At 37.0% G+C, this 22,428-nt stretch overlaps 2 protein-coding genes across 7 annotated transcripts in view; one reads left to right on the plus strand and one right to left on the minus strand.

Moving 5' to 3' along the window:
* The window catches only part of SGTB (small glutamine rich tetratricopeptide repeat co-chaperone beta), a 48,956-nt gene extending 31,565 nt beyond the window's left edge, over positions 1-17,391 (plus strand). For 2 of the 3 annotated variants that reach the window (XM_025270468.3, XM_025270470.3), the window contains 6 exons: positions 6,238-6,342; positions 10,882-11,020; positions 11,116-11,178; positions 11,843-11,880; positions 12,737-12,820; positions 13,895-17,391. In XM_025270468.3, coding sequence (XP_025126253.1) covers positions 6,238-6,342; positions 10,882-11,020; positions 11,116-11,178; positions 11,843-11,880; positions 12,737-12,820; positions 13,895-14,006 — 541 coding nt within the window. In that variant the 3' untranslated portion in view covers positions 14,007-17,391. The remainder of the gene's footprint in view (positions 1-6,237; positions 6,343-10,881; positions 11,021-11,115; positions 11,179-11,842; positions 11,881-12,736; positions 12,821-13,894) is intronic. The other variant, XM_025270469.3, reaches the window with a different exon arrangement.
* A 1,209-nt stretch (positions 17,392-18,600) lies between these two features.
* The window catches only part of TRAPPC13 (trafficking protein particle complex subunit 13), a 33,858-nt gene continuing 30,030 nt past the window's right edge, over positions 18,601-22,428 (minus strand). For 2 of the 4 annotated variants that reach the window (XM_006074145.4, XM_006074143.4), the window contains 3 exons: positions 22,304-22,404; positions 18,986-19,133; positions 18,601-18,860 (listed from right to left, as the gene is read on the minus strand). In XM_006074145.4, coding sequence (XP_006074207.1) covers positions 18,753-18,860; positions 18,986-19,133; positions 22,304-22,404 — 357 coding nt within the window. In that variant the 3' untranslated portion in view covers positions 18,601-18,752. Of the gene's footprint in view, positions 18,861-18,985; positions 19,137-22,303; positions 22,405-22,428 lie in introns of all 4 variants that reach the window. The other 2 variants (XM_006074144.4, XM_006074142.4) reach the window with 1 other exon arrangement.

The raw sequence follows: 22,428 nt of genomic DNA on the forward strand, positions 1-22,428 counted from the left end.
CTTTGAACAAAGTGGGTATAGAGGGAACATACCTCAACATAGTTAAGGCCATCTGTGGCAAACCCATAGCCAGCATCATCTTCAGTGGTGAAAAGCTGAAAGCATTTCTTCTGAAATCAGGAACAAGACAAGGACTTGTTTATCTTACCACTTTTATTCAACATAGTTTTGGAAGTCCTAGCTAGAGCAGTCAGACAAGAAAAAGAAATAATGGGAATCTGAATTGGAAAATAACAAGTAACACTGTTACTTTTTACAGATGACATGATAGTATATATAAAAAACTCAAGACACCACTAAAATTACTGTAACTAATAAATGAATTCATTAAAGTTGCAGAATACAAAATGAATATATAGGAATCGGTTGCATTTCTATACACTACAGACAGACTAACAAAAAGAGAAATTAAGAAAACAATCCCATTTATAGTTTCATTAAAAAAAAGTAAAGTAAAGAAGCCACCTGCAATGTAGGAGAACCAGGCTCAATAAGATCCCCTGGAGAAAGGAATAGCAACCCACTCCAGTATTTTTCCCTGAAGAATCCCATGGATAGAGGAGCCTAATAGGTTACAGTTCACAGGGTCGCAAAGAGTCAGACACAACTGAGTGACTTAGCATGCAAAAAAGAATAAAATACTTAGGAATATTTCTAACTAAGGAGATAAAGACCTGTACTCAGAAAACTATAAGACATTGGTGAAAGAAATTGAAGATGACACTAACAGATGGAAAGATACACTGTGCTCATGGATTAGAATAATTAATACTGTTAAAATGATCATTCTACTCAAGGCAATCTACAGAGTCAGTACAATCCCTATTAAAATAACAATGACAATTTCTACAGAACTAGAACAAATAATTCTAAAATTTGTATGGAAACACAAAAGACCCCAAATAGCCAAATCATTCTTGAGAAAAAAGAACAAATCTGGAGGCATTATGCTGCCTGTTTTCAAACTATTCTACAAAGTGAAAGTAATTAAAACGGTATGGTGCTGGCACAAAACCAGGTGCAAATCAATGAAACAGAAAAGAGCCCAGAAGTAAGCTCACACTTACATGGTCAATTAATCTACAACAGAGAAAGTAAGAATACACAATAGAGAAGAGACAGCCTCTTTAATAAATTGTATTGGGAAAACTGGATACCCACATGCAAAAGCATGAAACTGAACCAGCTTCTCACACTATGTGTGTGTTTAGTCACTCAGTCGTTATCTGACTCTCTGTGACCCCGTGGACTGTAGCCCACTAGGTTCCTCTGTCCATGGAATTCTCCAGGCAAGAATACTGGAGTGGTTGCCATTTTCTTCGCCAGGGGATCTTCCCAGTACCGGAATCGAACTTGGGTCTCCTGCATTGTAGGCAGATTCTTTACCATCTGAGACACCAGGGAAGCCCCAAACAAAAGGTAATGGAAGAAAATTTTAAAAACAGACAATCTGCAAAAAATAGCAGAGTTGGTTCTTTCAGTGTATGAATAGCAGAGACAAAGGTTGTGGGAGGGGTGGGGCAGGGAGGAAGATTGGCAAGAAAAAAAGATTTTGTGAGATTAAAGGTGGGGGAGAAAGAAATCAGGAGTAAAACAGAGAACTACAGATACAGTCGGAACTTTTTAAAAACCTTAAGTGAATAAAAGTATTATGAACCTTGGACAAAATGGGCCGTTTCCTAAAAGTTGTAGCTTACTAAATCTGACTCAAGAAGAAAGAGCAGTTTTCACACTACATGCAAAAATCAACTCAAAATGAATCCAAGACTTAAATGTAAGACTTGAAATCATGAAACTCCTCAAAGAAAACATGGGCAGTACACTCTTTGATATCAGTCTTAGCAGTATTTTTGGGCATCTGTCTCTTCACGCTAGGGAGATAAAAGCAAAATAAACAAATGGGGCTGTATTAAACTAAACATTTGTTACAGAGCAGAGGCTATGACGGAAGTGACTTAGCATGCAAAAAAGAGTAAAATACTTAAGAATAATTCAAACTGCAAAATGAAGAGGCAGCCTGCTGAATGGAAGAAGAGAGTTGCAAACTGTATGTTTATTAGATAATTGCTTACTGTATACAAAAACTCATACAATTCATCATAAAAACAACCAACCAGGTGGACAGAGGACCTGAATAAATATTTTTCTGAAGAAGACACAGTTGGCCAATAAACACATGAAAAGTTACTCAGCATCACTAATCATGTAAATGCAAATCAAACCCACAATAGTTTTGAATGGCTGTCAGCAAAAGGACAGCATATAACAAGTATTGGTGAGGGTGTATACAAGGGGGAATTCTCATGCACTGTTTGTGTGTGTAATTTGGTGTAGCCACTCTGTAAAACAGTATGGAAGTTTCTCAAAAAAATAAAAATAGAACTACCGTACAGTCCACCAATTTCAGTTCTAGTTATTTATGCGAAGAAAAGAAAAACAGTAATTTGGGGAGATGAAGCCCAGTATTCATTATGTACAGTCCCTAAGATATGGAAGGAACCTAAGTATCCATTGATAGATGAATGGACAAAGAAGATATGGGTTTATATATGTACAATGGAATATTATTCAGCCATAAATACTCCTAAATCTTGCCATTTGCAACAATGTGGCTAGATCTGCTGCTGCTGCTAAGTCGCTTCAGTCGTGTCCGACTCTGTGCCGGCCATAGACGGCAGCCCACCAGGCTCCACCGTTCCTGGGATTCTCCAGGCAAGAACACTGGAGTGGGTTGTCATTTCCTTCTCCGATGCATGAAAGTGAAAAGTGAAAGTGAAGTCGCTCAGTCGTGTCCGACTCTTAGCGACCCCATGGACTCGGGCCCACCAGGCTCCTCCGTCCATGGGATTTTCCAGGCAAGAGCTAGAGGGTACCAAATAAGTGAAATAAGTCAGACAGAGAAAGACAAACACAGTATGATCTCACTTATATGTGGAATCTAAAAATCAAATAAGCAAACAATATGAGAATAGATTCATATAGAGAACAAATGGGTGTTTGCCAGAGGGGAGTGGAATGATGGGTTGGGTGAAATAGATGAAGGGAATTAAGGGGTGCAAACTTCCAGTTTTAAAGTAAATAAGCCAGAGGACATAATATACAGCCTAAGGAATATGGTATATAATTTTGTCATAACTTTGTACAGGGATGGTTGTATACTAGAATTATTGTGATCATTTCATAACAAATATAAATGTTGGATCACTCTGTAGTTCACCTGAAACATAAAATTGTACATCACTGTATTTCAGTTAAAACAAGGAAACAATTATATGGTCAAATCATGTTAATACCCTGTTCCCCAAATGTTTTGTCATCCATTCATGAAGTGTCCCTGAATCATTATAACATAAATGGTTACAAAATAGCGATTTTCTAATTTTGTCCTTTCCTTTACATATATTTCCTCACATATTTCTATAAAGAAGAGTTTTCTTTCCTTTTCACCTTTTTCAGCTTCTCTCTTCCTTTGTCTTCCCAAAGTATCATATGGACTCATGAATTTTTAAAAATCCACCGTTCAGTGTGTTCTAATAAATTACCTATTTATCATTTTGACCCTTAAATTATCCTGTATTTGCGTAGTGGGAGCCCTTTAAACTGGTTGTCCTTTTGTATACTTTCATTTGTTTTTGAACACTTTCTTGCTTTCTGGGAGAACAAAGTATTCCAGAAATGCCTTGTACTTTCTCTGTCCTTAAACCTGGGCTCAACTATTTCTACAAGGAATTCCTTTTAGTGGAGAATCGTTATTTAGAAACCAAGATCTGATTGCAAGGCATGATAGCTTCCACTGAAATGTTACTTCTTCAGGTGCTTTCAAAGGACAGAGCTAGAAAATAATTTTTTTTGAAAAGTCGTCATTTTATCCAGATGTTCTCAGTTCACATCTAGCGTCACAGAGATTTTCCTTACCTTCCCTCTTTTTGTATTTGTATCTCTCTCCAGAAGAGAGCTCTGCTTTGCAACAGCACCAGTGTACTTACTGATAAGCTCTATTCTTCAACTGGTATTGGGTTTCCCAGGTGGTTCAGTGGTAAAGAATCTGCCTGCCAATGCAGGAGATGCAGGAGACGTAGGTTCCGTCCCTGGGTCAGGAAGATCTCCTGGAGGAGGAAACGGCAACCTACTGCATTCTAGTATTCTTGCCTAGAAAATCCCATGGGCAGAGGAGCCTGGGGGCTACGGTCCCTGGGTTGCAAAGAGCTGGACACGACTGAGCGACTGAGCACACACATGCTGTCAACATGCTCTGGCAGGCTTGCTAAGGAAACTTGAGAATTTCTTTGCAGTTTACTTTTTGTTCTTAGAATGCATCTTACTAGGGCCGTATACTCAGAATACTGTATTTGAGTTACTTGAATTCTTGGCTTTTGATATAAAGTTAGGGTTATTTGCTTCTGTTTTATTCTGTTTGAAGGTTTACTTTTTCATCCTCTTTGAAGTGTCATTCTCGTTTCTCTCCCATCTACCCCATTGCCAAGCATCCTCTAGGAGGTGAGCATGAGGCTTTTAATATATGTCTGACTTCTGAGTCATGTAAACATTTTTCGTAAAATTGAACTAAAAAAGAATGTTAATAAATGATGACTTTGTAGCCTTAATAATGTCCTTTGCATTATGTCTATTATTAATGTTTCTATAACAGCTTTCTTTTGCTTGGTTTTTAGTTCACCTCATTGTCTTTTTCTATCCCTTTAACTTCAATTTGTGTGTGCTTATTTTGTAAGTGACATGTATACAGTTTGAGAAATTGATGTTTAGGCAATTTTGTCATTACTTACATATTTGAATTTTTTCTGCTAGCTTATATTTTGTTTTGTTCTCCTCCTTCGCCCTGTTTTCTCTTTTGCTTTGTATTATATTGATTGTTATTTTTACTTGATTTTTTCTAATTATTTGGAAGTGATAGCATTCTATATCTCTTCTTTTAATTTTTTTTTTAAACAGTAGCAGTTTTTTTTTTTTTTTCCAAATTTTATTAATTTATTTTTGGTTGTGCCGGGCCTTCATTACCGCGAGGGCTTTTCTCTATCTGGGGAGAGCAGGGACTAATCTTCAGCTGTGGTGCAGCAGCTTCTCGTGCAGGCTTCCCATCTAGGCTCTGGGGCTCTAGAGCTCAGGCTCAGAAGTTGTGGTGCATGGGTTTAGTTTCCCGTGGCATGTGGCATCTTCCTGGATCAGGGATCGAACTTGCATCTCCTGCACTGGCAGGCAGATTCTTTACCACTGAGCCATCAGGGAAGCCCTTAATGGTCATTTTTAATGGACATTCTTGTCATCCTGTTAGTTTTGCAGATTCAGTCAGATGAACTCATACCGCTTTTTTACATGAACCACCAAAACAGGTTTGTTGAATCTTCTACTTTCATATTTATATTTTTTAACTCACACAAAGAAGACTATGTTTATTTTTTCAAATTTTATAACCTTAGTTTGAGAAGTAGTCTCATTCATGCAGGGTAAACAAAGGTTGATGGAAATCTGAACTCACCACAGCCTTTCTTTTATAGTCTGTGAGCCCTCTGCCTCCCTTCCCCACCAGAATGTAATTATGATTACTGTTCTGTCCATTATGTCTAGAAAAGTACATATGCATTAGCTTGCCCTTGACAGATAGATTAGTTGAGTGAATAAAGTAGAAATACTTAGTCTGGAGGAGAAGATATGGGGTAATGGTTGGGACGGAAGGCAGGAGACATCATGGAACCATTCAGTCTGAAGGACTTGCAGTCCTTAATCGCTCTGAGATTCTATGCTAAGTAGATTGAATACCTTGCCATACTCAATTTACAGCCAGATTTAGGCACATAGGTTAAGTTTCATTTTTCGTCTTTGGCTTGTAGGTGACCTTAACCTTATGTGCTCATTTAACAGCACAACACTCTGAGTGGCCATTCACAGCCATCACTCTGTATGCCTCCCAGGTAATCCCAAATGTCCTGATGTTTCCAGTTTTCTGTTTGGGCAAATTAGAAAGCAGGTAAACCAGTTGTAGGGTCCTCGTATTTTATCTTTTCTATAGCAAAGCAAACTGGGGGAAGCAAAGTACATATTTTCTCTGAATTTTGTTTCTGAATTTTCACTTGATTATAGAATTATCTTAGTTTGGTGTAGATATTTACTGGGAGTGATACGCAAATTGGGACAAGGAAAATATAATTTTATTAGCGCCTGGAAATCTAAATTAGTGCCTTGAATGGTTCTTATAATAAAAATCTCTTCTCTTTCTCTTAGGGCTGCTGCTCAGAGTAAATTAGGTCACTACACAGACGCAATAAAGGATTGTGAAAAAGCAATAGCGATTGATTCCAAGTACAGCAAGGCCTATGGGAGAATGGGGTAAGTTTTGGGAGAATGTTCAAAGTACTACCAAGTAGTATCAGATATGCTGTTCTTAATGGCTTGGTTTTGAATTTCCTGCTTCATATTGCACCCTCTGGACTAATAAGATAAATATAACATTGAGGGAGGAAATGATTGCAATTCTGTCTTGGAAGGGAGATGATTAGTGTATGATGAATGGGTGGTTGTTGGAGAAAACCATAACAACCATACTGAGTAGACCTACTTCACATTCAAGGCTACAAATCTCAAGCACACAGTATTTTGGCAGCTAATCCTACTACACTTCTAAATTCACCTTACCCCTCTGAGTTGACTGTTTCATACATACTCTTTTTAAATTTCCACTGCATTTTCCATGGTCCTCTCAACCTTTTACTAAACTGATAAAATAGATGCATTAAAAAAAAAATTCATCTTCTTACTTGCGTATCCGCCAGTGTACCCACGTGTGTATTTGCACAGGTAGCCTTTTTTTCCTATTCAAATGGAAGGGGTCTTATCTAAGATTGATGCATTCACTCATGCTTTAGATCTCATGCCTTTGTACCAAGGACTTTACACTTGTAATCCTCTCCTGTATCTTCTACAATACCAGTTTTCCCATCTCTAACAGTGATAATGAGTACATATGAAAAGATCATAAAAAAGCATCTGTTAGAACCATCCTTGTACCCAGCTACATCATTCCTCTGTTCCCCTTTCTCTGCAGAGCCCCTCATAGTTGTCTGTACTTGCTGTCTGGTCTTCATCATCTCTTACTCTTTCAGCTCACTCCAGTAGGACTATTTATCTGTATCACTCTGTTGAGAACTCTATTCAAGGTCACCAGTTGTCCATATTTTTCCAAGGTCAGTATTCAGTTCTGTAGTCTCATCCTACCCCATCTTTTAGTATGTGGCATGATTAACTTTTTTTTTTTTTCCCCTGCATTGCACAGCTTGTGGGATCTTAGTTCCCCCACCAGGATTGAACCCAGGCCAAGGCAGTGAAAATGTTTAGCCCTAACTACTGGTTAACCAGGGAATTTCCAGGATTAACTTCTTTTTGAAATACTTCATTCTCTAGGCCTCTGGGACACCATGCTTCGTGGTTTTCCTTCTCCTTCACTGGATGTTCTAAAAGTCTCTAATACTGGTTCTTCCTCCTCTGCCACCTCTAAATAATGACATGCTGCAGGGCTCTTTCCTCTGCTACTGCTGTCTCTCTGTCTACACTTTCTCCCTGATTTCATCCTGTCCCATGTTTTTAAATTTCATCTGTTGTCAATACTCTGTATTAATGGATCCAAATCTGTACTCAGTATACTTTGTGGGCATCTGCAGAATGGCGAAAATCTTCAGTCACCCGATGTACAAGATCTCAGTTGAGGTCAGATAAGGCAGTGCTCAATCTTTTTTGTTTCAGCTCTCATGCTGTAAAATGAGTGTTCTTTCCCCAGTCTATTTAGTGCTATATTTTTTGCATTTTTGTGTTTTTATTTACAGTGGCTGCCCAAACATAGGCTGAAATGTTGTCTAGTGTTTCTGTATGCAAGGAGGCTGTAATGTGGCTCACCAAGAAAATACCTGAGTTAGATAAGCTTTGTTCAGGCATGAGTTAGTACAATTGACTGTGAATCAATTAGATAAGGTTTCTTTAAACAGAAACACATGTAAAAACAAGTTGTCTATTGATTGGTTGATGAAAATGTTGTGACCAGAGGCTCACAGGAACATAACATTATATTTCCCCTAGGAGCAGTTGTTCAGTGTTTGCTAATTTAGTGTTTGCAGTGTCCTTGTAGCACATAATTACTATAGATAATGAAAATCAACTGTATATGTTTATGGAGCTCTTAAGTTATATGTCTAAACTCCATACTCACATAATCAGCTCTTTTTCATCTCCACCTAGATTTTTAATAAGCATTTAAACTTAACGTGTCCCAAACAGAACTCCTGTTCCCTTAAATCCTTCTCCTCTCAGTAAATATACTGTCATTCTACCTACCCTGAGCTTCGTTCAAAAGCCTAGGAATCATCCTTCACTCCTATTATATCTGACACATCTAACCCATCAGGACGTCCTACCAGTTCTAGTTTCCACATGTTTTTTGAATTCAAGCATCGACTGCTCTCTTGTTTACAACTCTAGTCCAAATTACCGTCTCTGCAGTAGCCTTCTAACTCATTTCCCTGCCTTCACTCTGCTCTTTCCACCCATGTTGATTCTCTGCAGAGAAGCCAGAGTGAGCTTTTTAAAGCATAAATCAAATTATGTCATTCTGTTGTGATCAGGATAAAATCCAGACTCCACACCATGGCTCCATAATGCTCCCTGACATCATCTCTTCCCGCACTTTGTTCTCTGTGCTCCCGCCTCAGCCTTTGTCCTCTTCCTTAAGCATGCTAAGCTTGCAGCATTCTCAGGGCCTTGGCTTTCATTGCTGCTTCTATTTAAAATGTTTCTCCTCTAATTTGTTTAGGACCGCTTTTCTTCTTATTGTTTAGTGCCCCTATTCATTCTCTTTAATATTATGTTTTTTTATTTGCATGTTTATTGCTTGTCCTCCCCTGAGAGAATAAAATTTTCTCAAACCCAAGAACTTTACCTTTTTCACTGAGGAATCTAAAATAGTGCCTGGTACATAGTATGACTCCAATAAACATGTATTGACTTAATTAACTGAGGATTGTGATAAAGTATCTCTCATGATTGGAAGAAAACTAATTAGGTTCTGAGATTTTTCTCTGTGATTAGGCATTATATTTTATCTAGATCAGAAGTCTATGAGGTAAGTGAGTCAAGAAAGAATTGGAGTTAGTTTGTTAAAAAATAAACTTAGAAAAAATAAAACCTTCAATGCTCTCTCCATATACACCATTAGTTTTTAGTTCTGAAATAATTTTCCAGTAAATAAATCCTAACTAGGTAGAGGAAAACATTAAATTTAGTAACTTACTCTTTGACCTGTGCCTGGGATAATGTGTGTTATTTGAGGCATAAGGATTGCCAGTTTTATCTATTTAAAAACTAACATGTCTTATTCAAGAGTAATTAGCTGACACCTCACAGCTTACTTTTTTTTACTTTTTATGGTAAAGTGATATTTATTGTGGTTCAGTGTCTCTGTTAAGAAGGAAGAAAGTGGGCCGTAGTGAAGGACAAATTTAGTTTGGAGTTCTTAAAGTGGTTTTAGCATCATGGAGTTACATGACCACAGAACTGTTAGTCAGCTCACATTTTTATGGAGCTTAATCATTCATAAAACAAATTAGTTCACATAGTAAGCTTAAAAATGGAAGGGTATGTAAGATTCATTTCTACTCATTAAGTTTTTAAAAAATTTATTTTCAGTTGAAGGATGATTGCTTTCCAGTGTTGTGCTGGTTTCTGCCACACATCAGCATGGATCAGCCATAGGTATACACGTGTCCCCTCCCTCTTGAACCTCCCTCCCGTCTCCCAGCCCATCCAGCCCTCTCGATTGTCACAGAGCCCCGGTTTGAGTTCCCTGAATCATACAGCAGACTCCCACTGGCTGGCTGTTTCGCGTATGGTAGTGTGTGGTTTCCACACCACTCTCTCCATCCGTCCCACCCTCCGCTCCCCCACCCCTGCCATCTTCACAAGTCTGCTCTCTAGGCCTGTGTCTCCACTGCTCCTCTGCAGATAGGTTCATAAGTACCATCTTTGTAGATTCCTTATATATGTGTGAATATGATATCTGTTTTTCTCTTTCTGACTTACATCACTCTGTATAATAATTTCTTTAAAAAAAATTATTTTTATTGACGTATAGTTGAGTCAGACTTAGCAACTAAACAATAATAGTTGATTTACAATGTTATGTTAGTTTGAGGTGTACAGCAAAGTGATTCAGTTATACATATGTAAGTATTTATTTTTTGTTGTTGCTGTGTTTTGTTTTTTTGTTTTGGCCATGCCACACAGTTTTCAGGATCTTAGTTCCCTGACCAGGGATTGAACGCAGGCCCTCAGCAGTGAAACCACTGGACCACTAGGGAATTCCTCATATTTATCTACTTTTTTTTTTCAGTTTGTTTTCCCTTTCTAATCATTAAGTTCTTGATTCATGTAGGACAACCGAGGCTGGCACCAAGCAGAATGGAGAGAATCCAGACTTACAGAATCTTGGAGTTAAAAGGAAGTGATACTCCTGTGAACCATACTATAGTTGATTCTTGAACAATGTGGATGTTAGGAGTACTGACCCTCTGCATTCAAGAATGTGCGTGTACTTACAGTCAGCCGTTGTATCCACACTTCCTCCGTATCTATGGTTCCTCTGTGTCTGCAGATTTAACCAACCTCAGATTGTATAGTACTGTAGTATTTACTGTTGCAAAAAATTCACATATAAGGGGATTTTTGCTATTCAGATCCATGCTGTTCAGGGGTCAACTGTACAATGAATAAATAAAGTGTAATCTGGATTCAAACTGAATACCAAGATAGACTTTTGATGACATTTGTGGTGTCCTAATGTTCTTCAGTCATACAGCTTATACTCTCAAAATGCATTCTTTTCAGGCTGGCCCTCACTGCCATGAATAAATTTCAAGAAGCAGTTACAAGTTATCAGAAGGCATTAGATCTTGACCCTGAAAATGATTCCTATAAATCAAATCTGAAAATAGCAGAACAGAAGTTAAGAGAGGTATCTAGTCCTGTAAGTTTCTAATGCCAAATAAGTGAAATATTTTATCATTCACAATTATCAAATTGTAGTGTTTAGAGTAATTCTCAGATATAATTGTTTTACAGACAGGAACTGGAGTGAGCTTTGACATGGCTAGCTTAATAAATAATCCAGCCTTCATTAGTATGGTGAGTATATTTCCTTTTCTGCTTTGCTGGCTCTATTTCCCATTAGAACTATATAGTTCCAAAGTTTTTAGAAACAAGTAAGAGAGCTTTTGCGATGGCAGTGGTGGTATGATGTTATCGCTGAGGTAATTAACCTACTTGTGTACTGTTTTGTGAAAAAGCCATGGGTGAACTTCAGGAAGCCCATGGATTCCTTGGAACTGTAGATGAAACTTTGTATACATATGGATATATGCATTTTTCTAGGGAGAGAATCATATTTTTTATGAGATTGGCAAAGGGATCTGCAAATCCACAGAAGGCTAAAAACTACCCTCTTAGGTGAAAGTAACCCTAGGAAGGTATCTAGTATTTGAAGTCTGAGGATTTTGGCTATTGTGGTTTCCTAAGCTCTTTTGGCTTTATTTGTGTGATCAATAGGAGGAAGTAAACTGCTGCCAGTATCCTTAGCGTTTGTAATCTCTTTATTGTGAAATGTATTGTTAATACCATTTTTCCTAGTACCTCTTTTTTATATTCCCACTCACTTTGTATAGCACACCAAAACTCTGTAAAATGTTAGTATATACATGATCTAGCTTCTCTCTGCTTGGAAAAAAAAACTTTTTTAAAGATCTCTAAATATTAACTGCCTTTGATGAGAGATACCATTTTTCAATTCCAGGCAGCAAGTTTAATGCAGAATCCTCAAGTTCAACAGCTGTAAGTATACAGAAAGAGTATATTACATTTCTCCTTTCCACTTGTCAGGCTCCTAATTTGAGCACATTAGCTCCAAAATGATACCTAAATGTCAGTCAATTGGAACGTAAAGTCACACTCATTTGGCCCACCCAATGTGGGTATGTCTACCTGCTTTCCTTGGCTGGTATTCTGCCTGTTAAAAATATATGCTAATTCATTGAAAAAGACACATGTACCCCAGTGTCTGTTGCAGCACTATTTACAATAGCTAGGACATGGAAGCAACCTAGATGTCCATCGACATATGAATGGATGAAGAAGCTGTGGTACACATATACAATGGAATATTAGTCAGGCATAAAAAGAAATGCATTTGAGTCATTTCTAATGTTGTGGATGTACTTGGAGTGTGTTATACACAGTGAAGTTAGAAAAAGAAAAAAAAACAAATGTTGTGTATTAACACATATATGTGGAATCTAGAAAAATGGTACTGATGAACCTGTTTGCAGGGGAGCAATAGAGGCAGACATAGAGAAGAGACTTGTGGACACAGTGGAAGAAAGAGGGTGGGACGAATGGAGGGAACAGCATGGAAACATAAGCATTCCCGTATGTAAAATAGATAGCCAGTGGGGATTTGCTGTATGATGCAAGGAGCTCAAACTCGGGTGCTCTGTGACAACCTGGAGAGATGGGATGGGTGGGAGATGGAGGGAGGTTCAGGAGGGAGGGGACATACATATACCCATGGCTGGTTTCATGTTGATGTATGGCAGAAGCCAACACAACATTGTAAAGCAATTATCCGCCAATTAAAAATATTAAAAAAAAAGAATATATGCCAATTTGATTTATCTCTTGCCTACTCTAGAATGTCAGGAATGATGACAAATGCTATTGGGGGGCCTGCTGCTGGTGTTGGGGGCCTAACTGACCTCTCTAGCCTCATCCAAGCGTAAGTTTTATTTAAAATAGAAATAGTTAAAAAAACAAAAAAGGTATTTTATGTTTTACAGTTTGAGTACTTTATGTTTTACCATTTGTCTCTAAGGTAAGGGGACCAAGGCTTTCTTTTTAAATTTTTATCTTTTACTGTTAGTTATCAGTGACCTCATTAGTTATTAAATTTAAAAGTGGTTCATAAATTGAAATTTTCTGCCTGAAAGGCAGGATTCCAGAAGATTGGATCCAAGAAAAACTTTTTTAGCAAATCAGATGACAAATATCTACTTAATGAGTTTTATGTACACATATGTATTTAAAAATCATATATTGCATAGGATTTCGGATACTTTAAATTCAAACTTTTGCAGTACATGTCATTGCTACAGGAACTCATTTTATCTTCTCTTTACTTGAACACATTACCTCTACTTCCATCCAAGTTGCTTAGGCTACTGTGCTTTTTGAATCTGTGTGATGCTGTTACTGGAAATGTTATATTTAGTGACAAATATAATTTTTTGTTTGTGATCACAACTGTGTAAACCCACTTGCAATATGGCATGTTTAGAGTGATCTTTAAGTGGCATGATTTTAGTGATACCTAACACTTGCAATTGGGAGGTACACACTCAGTAGTTTGGATTAAATCTCTGCCTTTCAAAAACTCAGTTCTGTTAGGCAACTTCATAAGCATTCCCAAATAGGTGTGACACCTGCCATATGAGAGACTGACTTGATTACAGGAACCATTTACCTTGTATTATATTTGCACACATATAATAAAAAGCATATTCTTTTTAGCCCTTTGCTTATCTGTGGTTAAGCACTGGGTGGGGGAGGGGTGGATTTCACTCAATTCAGGAACTCACTTGTTAGCTTGGGTGTTTGATTTCTCATAAAGAACACTGCACTGTATTAATGGTATATGGAGGTGCTGGTACACTTGCAGATAAGTTGAATCTAAAACTTGTTTTTATAGAAAAAGTTTCCTTGGGTAGTATCCACATTGTTTGCAGTTCTTTTTGTGTTGGTATTGTGTGGTTGGAAATTCCCTAATTCATACTACTTTGCCTCTTTACTACAGGGGACAGCAGTTTGCTCAGCAGATACAGCAGCAGAATCCTGAACTCATAGAGCAACTTAGAAATCACATCCGGAGCAGGTCATTCAGCAGCAGCGCTGAAGAACATTCCTGACTTGACTGGGGCCCCTCACCCAGAATGCAGTTGGTGATGGCTCTCAAGTGTCTTCTGTAGATAGTGGCCAACACAAAAACAAATCTAAAAAAGAAATCTGTCTAGACAATAGGTTTATCACAAACAGATAACATAACATATGACTATGTTATGTTGACTTGACCATAACATGATTCCTTTGTATGCAGGTCATCAGTAACCTTGTTCAGTGCCAGTGTAGCACTTAACTGGACATGGTTCCATTTTCAAGTCTTCATTGTATTTGTATACTAGACTTAATAGCAGAGTATATTTATTGAACAGTAGGGCTGTTTACTGGTGAGTTCTCTAGCACCAAATTCCCATAAGCAAACTTTTTTGAAAGGGGAGATAACTAAGAGGAAAGGATTCTCATGCTGATTTAGGAGAAATATACTTGGCCCTGAGTAGCATCTTTTCTGGGTTTAGCTTTGACAGTGCTATCAGTAGTGAAGATATGACAGGGGCCAGTACTGTCTTTAATGCTGCTTATTTTGTTGGGTGACAAAAATCTTAAGAGCTGGTGGAAAGCAGTCTTCGGTGTTGTTTAGAAAACAAAAAGATAGATGCTGTGAATGTATAGAAAGTGAATGTAGGGTGCTCAGGTTTTTTGCATAGGTCTTAACTAATCTTGCCTACAGTTTGGTATAGATAACATTAGCATGGCCACTTATGCTAAGTACATAATAAAATACATTTAGAAATCCTTAATAATATTGGTTAGGTCAGTTGTATAACTATTCAATTTCACTAGCACAATTTCTCTAGTGACCTTACCATGGAAACTTTCAAATATATCTACATTTAAATAAGCCAATAGCTTGGCCCTTAAGGATTTCCTAAGTGGCATTTTAATTATGTGCCTGCAGACACTGATTTTTTAAACTCGTAATTATTTGATGGGTTACAAAAAGTATCGGTCATTAACACTTCTTGTTCATGTTCATCCTCTGCTATAATTTGGCTTGGCATGTCACTTTTATGCTTCTTAATTTGATGCAGCTTAAACAGGGGACTTGAAATATTGTACTGAAATTAGAATACATATTAGTTAGTGAAGAGAAGTGGCATTAAGTGTTGGAATGGCTTTAACTAGAGTGATGGATGAGACTGTTCTAATTCCAGCTGGAATTTCTTTGATTTGTTAATTATAAAATTGGTAAAGCTGGTGGACACATAATGAATTTCACAAGTGTTGTGAAAGAAAACTGAAACAGTAATACAAAATTAAATCAGTAATACTGATGACTGATTTAATTTTGTATTACTATAACTCTTTATCTCAAAAGGCTATTTGGTATCTTAAAATTTTTGTTGGATTAGAACAGTTTGATAATTTCACTATAATGAATAATTTCACCTTGGAATTTGTTAAAAATCCAGATTCAGGGGCATACTTTTCAACTTTATCAGGTCCTGTAATAAGGTCTGGGAATCACCATTCCACACAGCACACCAAGTGGTTCTGATGTAGGTCCCAAGGGCTCAGTTTAAAAGCAACACTAGGTTAGAGATTTCTCCTCTTTTAGGTCAGCAAATATCTAAAATGCCTGGGCTCAGGATACAAGGAAGAGCTACATGAACCTACAGCTCTTTTCCCAGAGAAAAGTAGGACTTAAGTCTAAGATAAGCCTTCTGAAATGTCTCCTATATTGCACTTATATCAACTTGGGTGGTGATCTAGTGGTTAAGACGCCATACTTCCAAAGATTCTGCCAGCCTACGGCATGGGCAAAAAAAAAAAAAAAAAAAAGTCAATTCTTGCTGGTGTTGCGTAAGAAAAGGTTCCTCGCATAATTATCTTGAATGCATTACAGATGCTTTCAAAGTGATAAAACTGGTAAGCCTCTGAGTAGGAAAATAAAGAGAATATTAATCAACACTATCAGAAGTGAAAGAAGGGATATCACTGCAGACCATGTAGACATTAAAAAGATAATTAGAAAATACTATGATCAACTGTAGGTCCATATCCATGAAACAGATAAATTCTTTATAAGATACAAACTACCATAACTCACTGAAGAAATAAGGTACGTCCAGAAAAGAAAACCACAGGCCCAATTTCAATGGTGAATTCTACCAAACACTTCATATTAAATCTACACAATTTCTTCCAGCAGAAGAGGAAACGCTTCCCAACTTCATTTTATTTTGCCAACTTTGATACCAAAATCAAAGACATTATAAGCAAAAATAGTTTAAAACAATGTCTTTACTAATATCTGTAGTTAAAGTAGCCATTCTTTTTACATGAAGTAATGTGAATTGGTGTATTTCTTCCATTTCATTTTTCTAGTTTGTTTCTTTTCTAATGTATCTCCCATAATACATCTAGATAATCTATCCACTTACCTGGATTTCCATTCTATTCAAGCCACTTTTGCTTTTTAAGTACTTTCATCACTTTGAAATTACTCCATTGCACGCTATTTCAAGAAGGTTTTGTGTAGCTGTATTGTGTTAGCTACTCTTAAAATTATAAAGAATGTTCCAAATGTTATTTTGCTTGTCTGAAACAAGAGGGTGTTAAAGTAAATCTTTATACACATTCTACTTAGGAATGATTGGTTTCCATTAACCACTTTTCATTATAGTAGCTGTAATTGTTATGATGCTATGTAAAATTTTTTATTGTTGTTCAGTTGCTAAGTTGTGTCTGACTCTTTGTGAACCCATGGACTGTAACAACCAGGTTCCTCTGTCCTTCACTGTCTCCTGGAGTTTGCTCAACTTCATGTCCACTGAGTTGGTGATGCTATCTAACCATCTCATCCTTTGCTGCCCCCTTCGCCTTTTGCCTTCAATCTTTCCCAGCATCAGGGTCTTTTCCATTGTAAATGTAAAATTTACAATGTCCTTTGTATGCAAATGACATTTCTACTTAATGTACCAAATTGGTTATCTAATTTTTATAATATGGTTTAAACAGATCCTTTCTAAGATGACATTATGTAACCTTTACTTAATGAAGGAACAATATGTCTAGGTTATTGCCTATAAAAAAGGGAGGCTTTGTAACTAAGTCAAATTATATAGCAGAATCCCAAGTGACCATCATGTTACTTTTAAAATTTGAATGGAGTGAAACAGAAGGTTCAGTCATGAGAAGACACCTTGAAAGCTACTGAAGTATCCAGTGCAGGGCTATAAAGTCTTATTTCGTCATTTAATCAATTGTACTCATTTTGGAGAAAAGACTGTCTTTGGACAAAGACAATTTTACACTGCTTGCACTTTATTTTGCACGGATGTTTCATTAATTACCTCTTCAATTTAAGGGCAAATCTCATTCTGAATACAGCTTTCATTTTGGACCAAACAATTTGTCATGGCAATAAATAATTATGCATTTAAGAAAAAACAATTTTTGTATTTGACTTAATGCATTTACATTTAAGCAGTTATATACACACACTTGAATTTCAACTTAAGTTTTTATTTAACAGCACTAGTTTTTGTTTCAAAGTATTGAAACTTTTATTACATCCATGTTGCAAAGTTGTTTATAGTCTTAATTTCCTCACTGTTTGGTATATGATGTAAGTAAATTAATGTGATTACATGCAGAAACAGTTTTGTAATAATAATACATGATGTAGAGTTCAAAATCAAGTATCAGAAGCTGGAAATCCTTTAAGTATGCCTTAAAAAAAAAGTGGTTTATTTTTCAATGGGAAAAAACAGGACTTTCTTGGCTTAGAATTAGAAAATGATCAGGCTTCTTAGCTTAGAGTTATCTGAGTAATTGACAGTTTAAGAAATAAAACCAATTCTTATCTGCTTTTAGTAACTGAAAGTTAGACGTTTGTTTGTATGCACACAAAAATACAGATGTCAATATGATAATTTTGAAAACAACTAGAAAAATTCATACCGTGTTAGCAAATACAAGATTATAGGACCACCACAGTTGTTTTAAACTTTTTTTGTTGACTGAGGAAAAAGCCGGTGTTAACGAAAATACTCCTAAATAAAGTATGATGAGAATTCTAAAGTTTTAACAAACAACTGTATCTTCTAGATTGAGGTCAGCAAACTATGGCCTGCAGGTCAAGTCTGGCCAGCTGCTTGTTTTTGTAAATGCTGTGGCACAATTTTTGCCTAAAGTGAAAGTTGCTCGGTTGTTTCCGACCCTTTGCAACCCCATGGACTATAGCCTGCCAGGCCCCTCTGTCCATTGAATTCTCCAGGGAAGAATACGGGAGTGGGTAGCCATTCCCTTCTCCAGGGGATCTTCCTGACCCAGGGATGGAACCTGGGTCGCCTCCACTGCAGGTAGATTCTTTACTGTCTGAGTCACTAAAGCCTACTGGCTGCTTTTGTATTACAACTGCAGAGTAGTTTCAGCAGAAACCTCGGGGCCTGCAAGGGCTAACATATGCAGTATCTGGCCCTTTACATGAAAAGTTTACTGACCATTGTTCAAGATACCTGCTAGGGACACATGGCCTCAAATGTGGAGCTTTTGGAGAACAAAGTCCAATCGTCATTTAAAGTGAAACAAAATCACATGTGCAGAAAATATACAAATGTTCATTTGGAATATAACTCGCAAGATAAAATCAGTAGATGGTTCTTTTCAAAACAAATATTTAATATTTTAACTTTTACAGGAAAGAAATTTAAATAACATACTTATTTTTACTGTTGATCATTTTACAAAGGTGACAAAAATACAGAAAATTCTGGGCAACTCAATGAAAAGTGTAACGTTGGACACTTTCTTCAACTTTCCACTTTAATGGCCGAAGATACCACACAGACTTGTGCGATGTCATCATATTCATACGTTCTCTTTAAGAATGTGTCTGTTAGTCTTAAGCCGGAGACGCTCTATTGAGAGAAAAACACAGACCCAAGTTTTCATTCATTGGTAATGACCAGAGAAAGAATGGATATAATAAATGACTATGGGTTAATAGCCCCTAAATACTGAAATTACTGAAAAGATAGCATACTTGCAGTCCTTGTACTGAAGACAGTAGTGTGAGGGCAAGGCAGAGAGAGGAACTTGGATGGAGCTTTCCAAGTTGTCTTCCTGAAATGCCACACCAGTGGATAGAATTGGTATTGCACATTTCCAAAACAAGATCCATCGTTCTTTCACTGCTGGAGGAATCAGAAAAATAGGAATAAATCTTGTTCCTTTCACAAAGGGATACTGCAATATTTCTAAATCACACTTCGAAAACAAGATCCATCGTTCTTTCACTGCTGGAGGAATCAGAAAAACAGGAATAAATCTTGTTCTTTTCACAAAGGGGATACTGCAATGTTTCTAAATCACTATTGCCAGTCAATTTCTTTTCATGGTATCCAGCTGCAAACCAGGAACAGAAATGAAAATCTATCATATCGTTTTTATCACAGGACACGGTTTTGTTCTGGAGTTTACAGTGGCACTGAGACTAATCTGCCTGTCTGGATGTACGCCTTCTGGTTCTGTATCGAACACTGGCTCCCTGATGCTGATCTGTTAAAAAGAGTTTTGCCATTTCTCTGGGAGACTTCCAGACATCTGTGTCTAATCTTGTTGCTATGTGTCCTTCCTATTTCTGTTAGATACTCTGTAGGAAAGAGAATGAAAAACTGAGGCTGGTCCAGTGCTTTTTCTATTTAATCTACGTTCCTTTACCATGCAGTGTGTGCTCAGTCGCTTCAGTTACGTCCGACTCTTTGTGATCCTATAGACTGTAGCCTGTCAAGCTTCTCTGTCCATGGGATTCTCCAGGCAAAAATACTGGAGTGGGTTGCTGTGCCCTCCTCCAGGAGATCTTCCCGACATAGGGATCAAACCCGTGTCTCCTGCACTGCAGGCAGATTCTTTACCCACTGAGGCACCTCGGAAGCCCTTACCACGCAGATAACATAATAAATGACTGGCAAGATTTACAAGTAAAACTATTCAGGTATTCACTTGACATGAAAAAGACTACTTCTCCTTATAATTGATACCACCAGTTCAAATAAACTTATTAAGTTAAAAAAACACTTTTAGTGAAAGTATGTGCATTGTTTTTAAAACAAAACCAAAAGTTTCATAATGAAAAATGGTCTGCTACTCTACCACCACGCTTGACTTACTTTCAACTCTTTAAGCTCTTTTTCTCTCCTTAGTTGGCTCCACATTTTAAAATACTCATTTAAAATTTAAATTTAATCTTGAACTTTAGATGTATTGATTTAATGATATTTAGCTTTTATATGTCTCTGTCTCCCCTCTAAAATTTGAAATGTTCAGTGTGTGCCACAGACCAGTTTAGATGCAATGCATGAATTTCCTCATTACATTTCACAAAAATCCAGTAAGAGCAGATTCCATGTATGTGTCTGTGTGTGTTGTGGGTTGGTAGTAATCCCGTTTTTATAGATGAAGAAACTGAAGATCTAAGAAACAAGTGCTTTTTAGAAAACTTTTTTGAATTACCAAAAGGTAAAGTGAATACTCAAACTGTTATTTCTTTATTACAGCACTTTGTCATTTGGTGAATAACTGATTTTTTGTAACTCAAAAAACACAAAACAAATAATCCCAAAGCAGACCCATAAAGGGTACATGTAGCACAAACTCTTTATCCTGTGTGTGTTTTTTACTGAGCTCCTATGATGTGGCAGGCACTGCACTTACAATGCTGGTAAGACATGATCTCTTCCCTTAAATTATTTGCAATCCAATACAGAAGAGACTAGTGATTAATTATAGGAATGTATCAGTATCACAAAAAAACTATATTACAATTTGCTATGATTATGTGTGAGAAGGTCTAGGAAGCATCACAGGGTAAGTAGGTATTTTGTAATTTTGAAGGATAAATGCTTATCTTCCTAATACCATAAAGTTGTAAGGGATATAGAATTAAAAAGGATTATACATTCAGACTATGATGATTTGGATTCATTACTGTGATATTATCAAAATGCCCCAATGGCAACCCACTCCAGTATTCTTGCCTGGAGAATCCCATGGACAGAAGAGCCTGGCGGGCTAAGGTCCATAGGGCTGCAAAGAGCCGGACACAACTGAAATGACTTAGCATGAACGCACCAAATAGTACTACAAGGAGCAGCAAAGTTATAGGACTGGGATTTAATCCTAGGTTTTTCTGGCCTCAAAACCCTATGCTCTTTGCTTCTCAATAGCTAGATTATACTCTATTATCAAAGTCCTGTTTTCCAGTCTATGGCTATCCCTTATATTAAATTCATAAGTACTTTTTAGTTTCTTAATACTAAAGATACGGCTCAGGTATAAATATGGCTCAGAAAAATCTATCTTATTACAGTAAATCTATAATGTATTATTCCCTAAGAACCTACTAGTTCATGTTTAGTAATCTGAAGTGTGAAAGGAGTGTAAACAATGAAATGAACATGGACCTTGAAGTCAAATACACTGGTTTCAAACTCTGATCCCATCTTTTCTAGCTCTCTGAGACTGAATAAGCCACAAGCTCTGAGTTAGCTTGCTCTTGCAAAGAATGTGAATAATTAATACCTACCTCACAGGTACAGAAATAAAATATTAAAAAGTGCCTAATAGGGTAGGGCCTCTAAAATATGTAATATTAGCTACCAGATGAAGAACTTTATAGTATTCAATGGCAATATCAGAGAAGACTATATGGCAAGAGGAAACTTACAAGAAGATAGCATATTTAAAAGAAAGCTGTGGTACATATACACAATGGAGTATTACTCAGCCATTAAAAAGAATACATTTGAATCAGTTCTAATGAGGTGGATGAAACTGGAGCCTATTATACAGAGTGAAGTAAGCCAGAAAGAAAAACATCAATACAGTATACTAACACATATATATGGAATTTAGAAAGTAATGAAAACCCTGTATATGAGACAGCAAAAGAGACACAGATGTATAGACCAGTCTTTTGGACTTTGTGGGAGAGGGAGTGGGGGATGATTTGGGAGAATGGCATTAAAACATGTATAATATCATATAAGAAATGAATCACCAGTCCAGGTTTGATGCAGGATACAGGAAGCCTGGGGCTGGTGCACTGGGATGACCCAGAGAGATGGTATGGGGAGGGAGGTGGGAGGGGGGTTCAGGATGGGGAACACGTGTACACCCGTGGCAGAGCATGTTGATGTATGGCAAAACCAATACAATATTGTAAAGTAAAAAAAAAAAAAACCATTTGGCAACTCAAAAAAAAAAAAATAAAACAATGTGCTTGTAAAAAAAAAAAAAAAGCTTTAAGAAGTCTCTCTTAGGTAAAAATGAAAGGATATCCATCCACAAATATTGGCATTACCTGCAGTTTGTTATTTTACAAGTAATATGAAAAGGTTCTTCAAGGTTTACAGTATCTGGGATTGCCTCCAAAGACAACCTAACATCTCCATAACCTGGAGCCTATGAGAAAAGAAATACAGTTAA

Source organism: Bubalus bubalis, chromosome 19 (assembly GCF_019923935.1).
Source record: "Bubalus bubalis isolate 160015118507 breed Murrah chromosome 19, NDDB_SH_1, whole genome shotgun sequence".
NCBI lineage: Eukaryota > Metazoa > Chordata > Mammalia > Artiodactyla > Bovidae > Bubalus > Bubalus bubalis.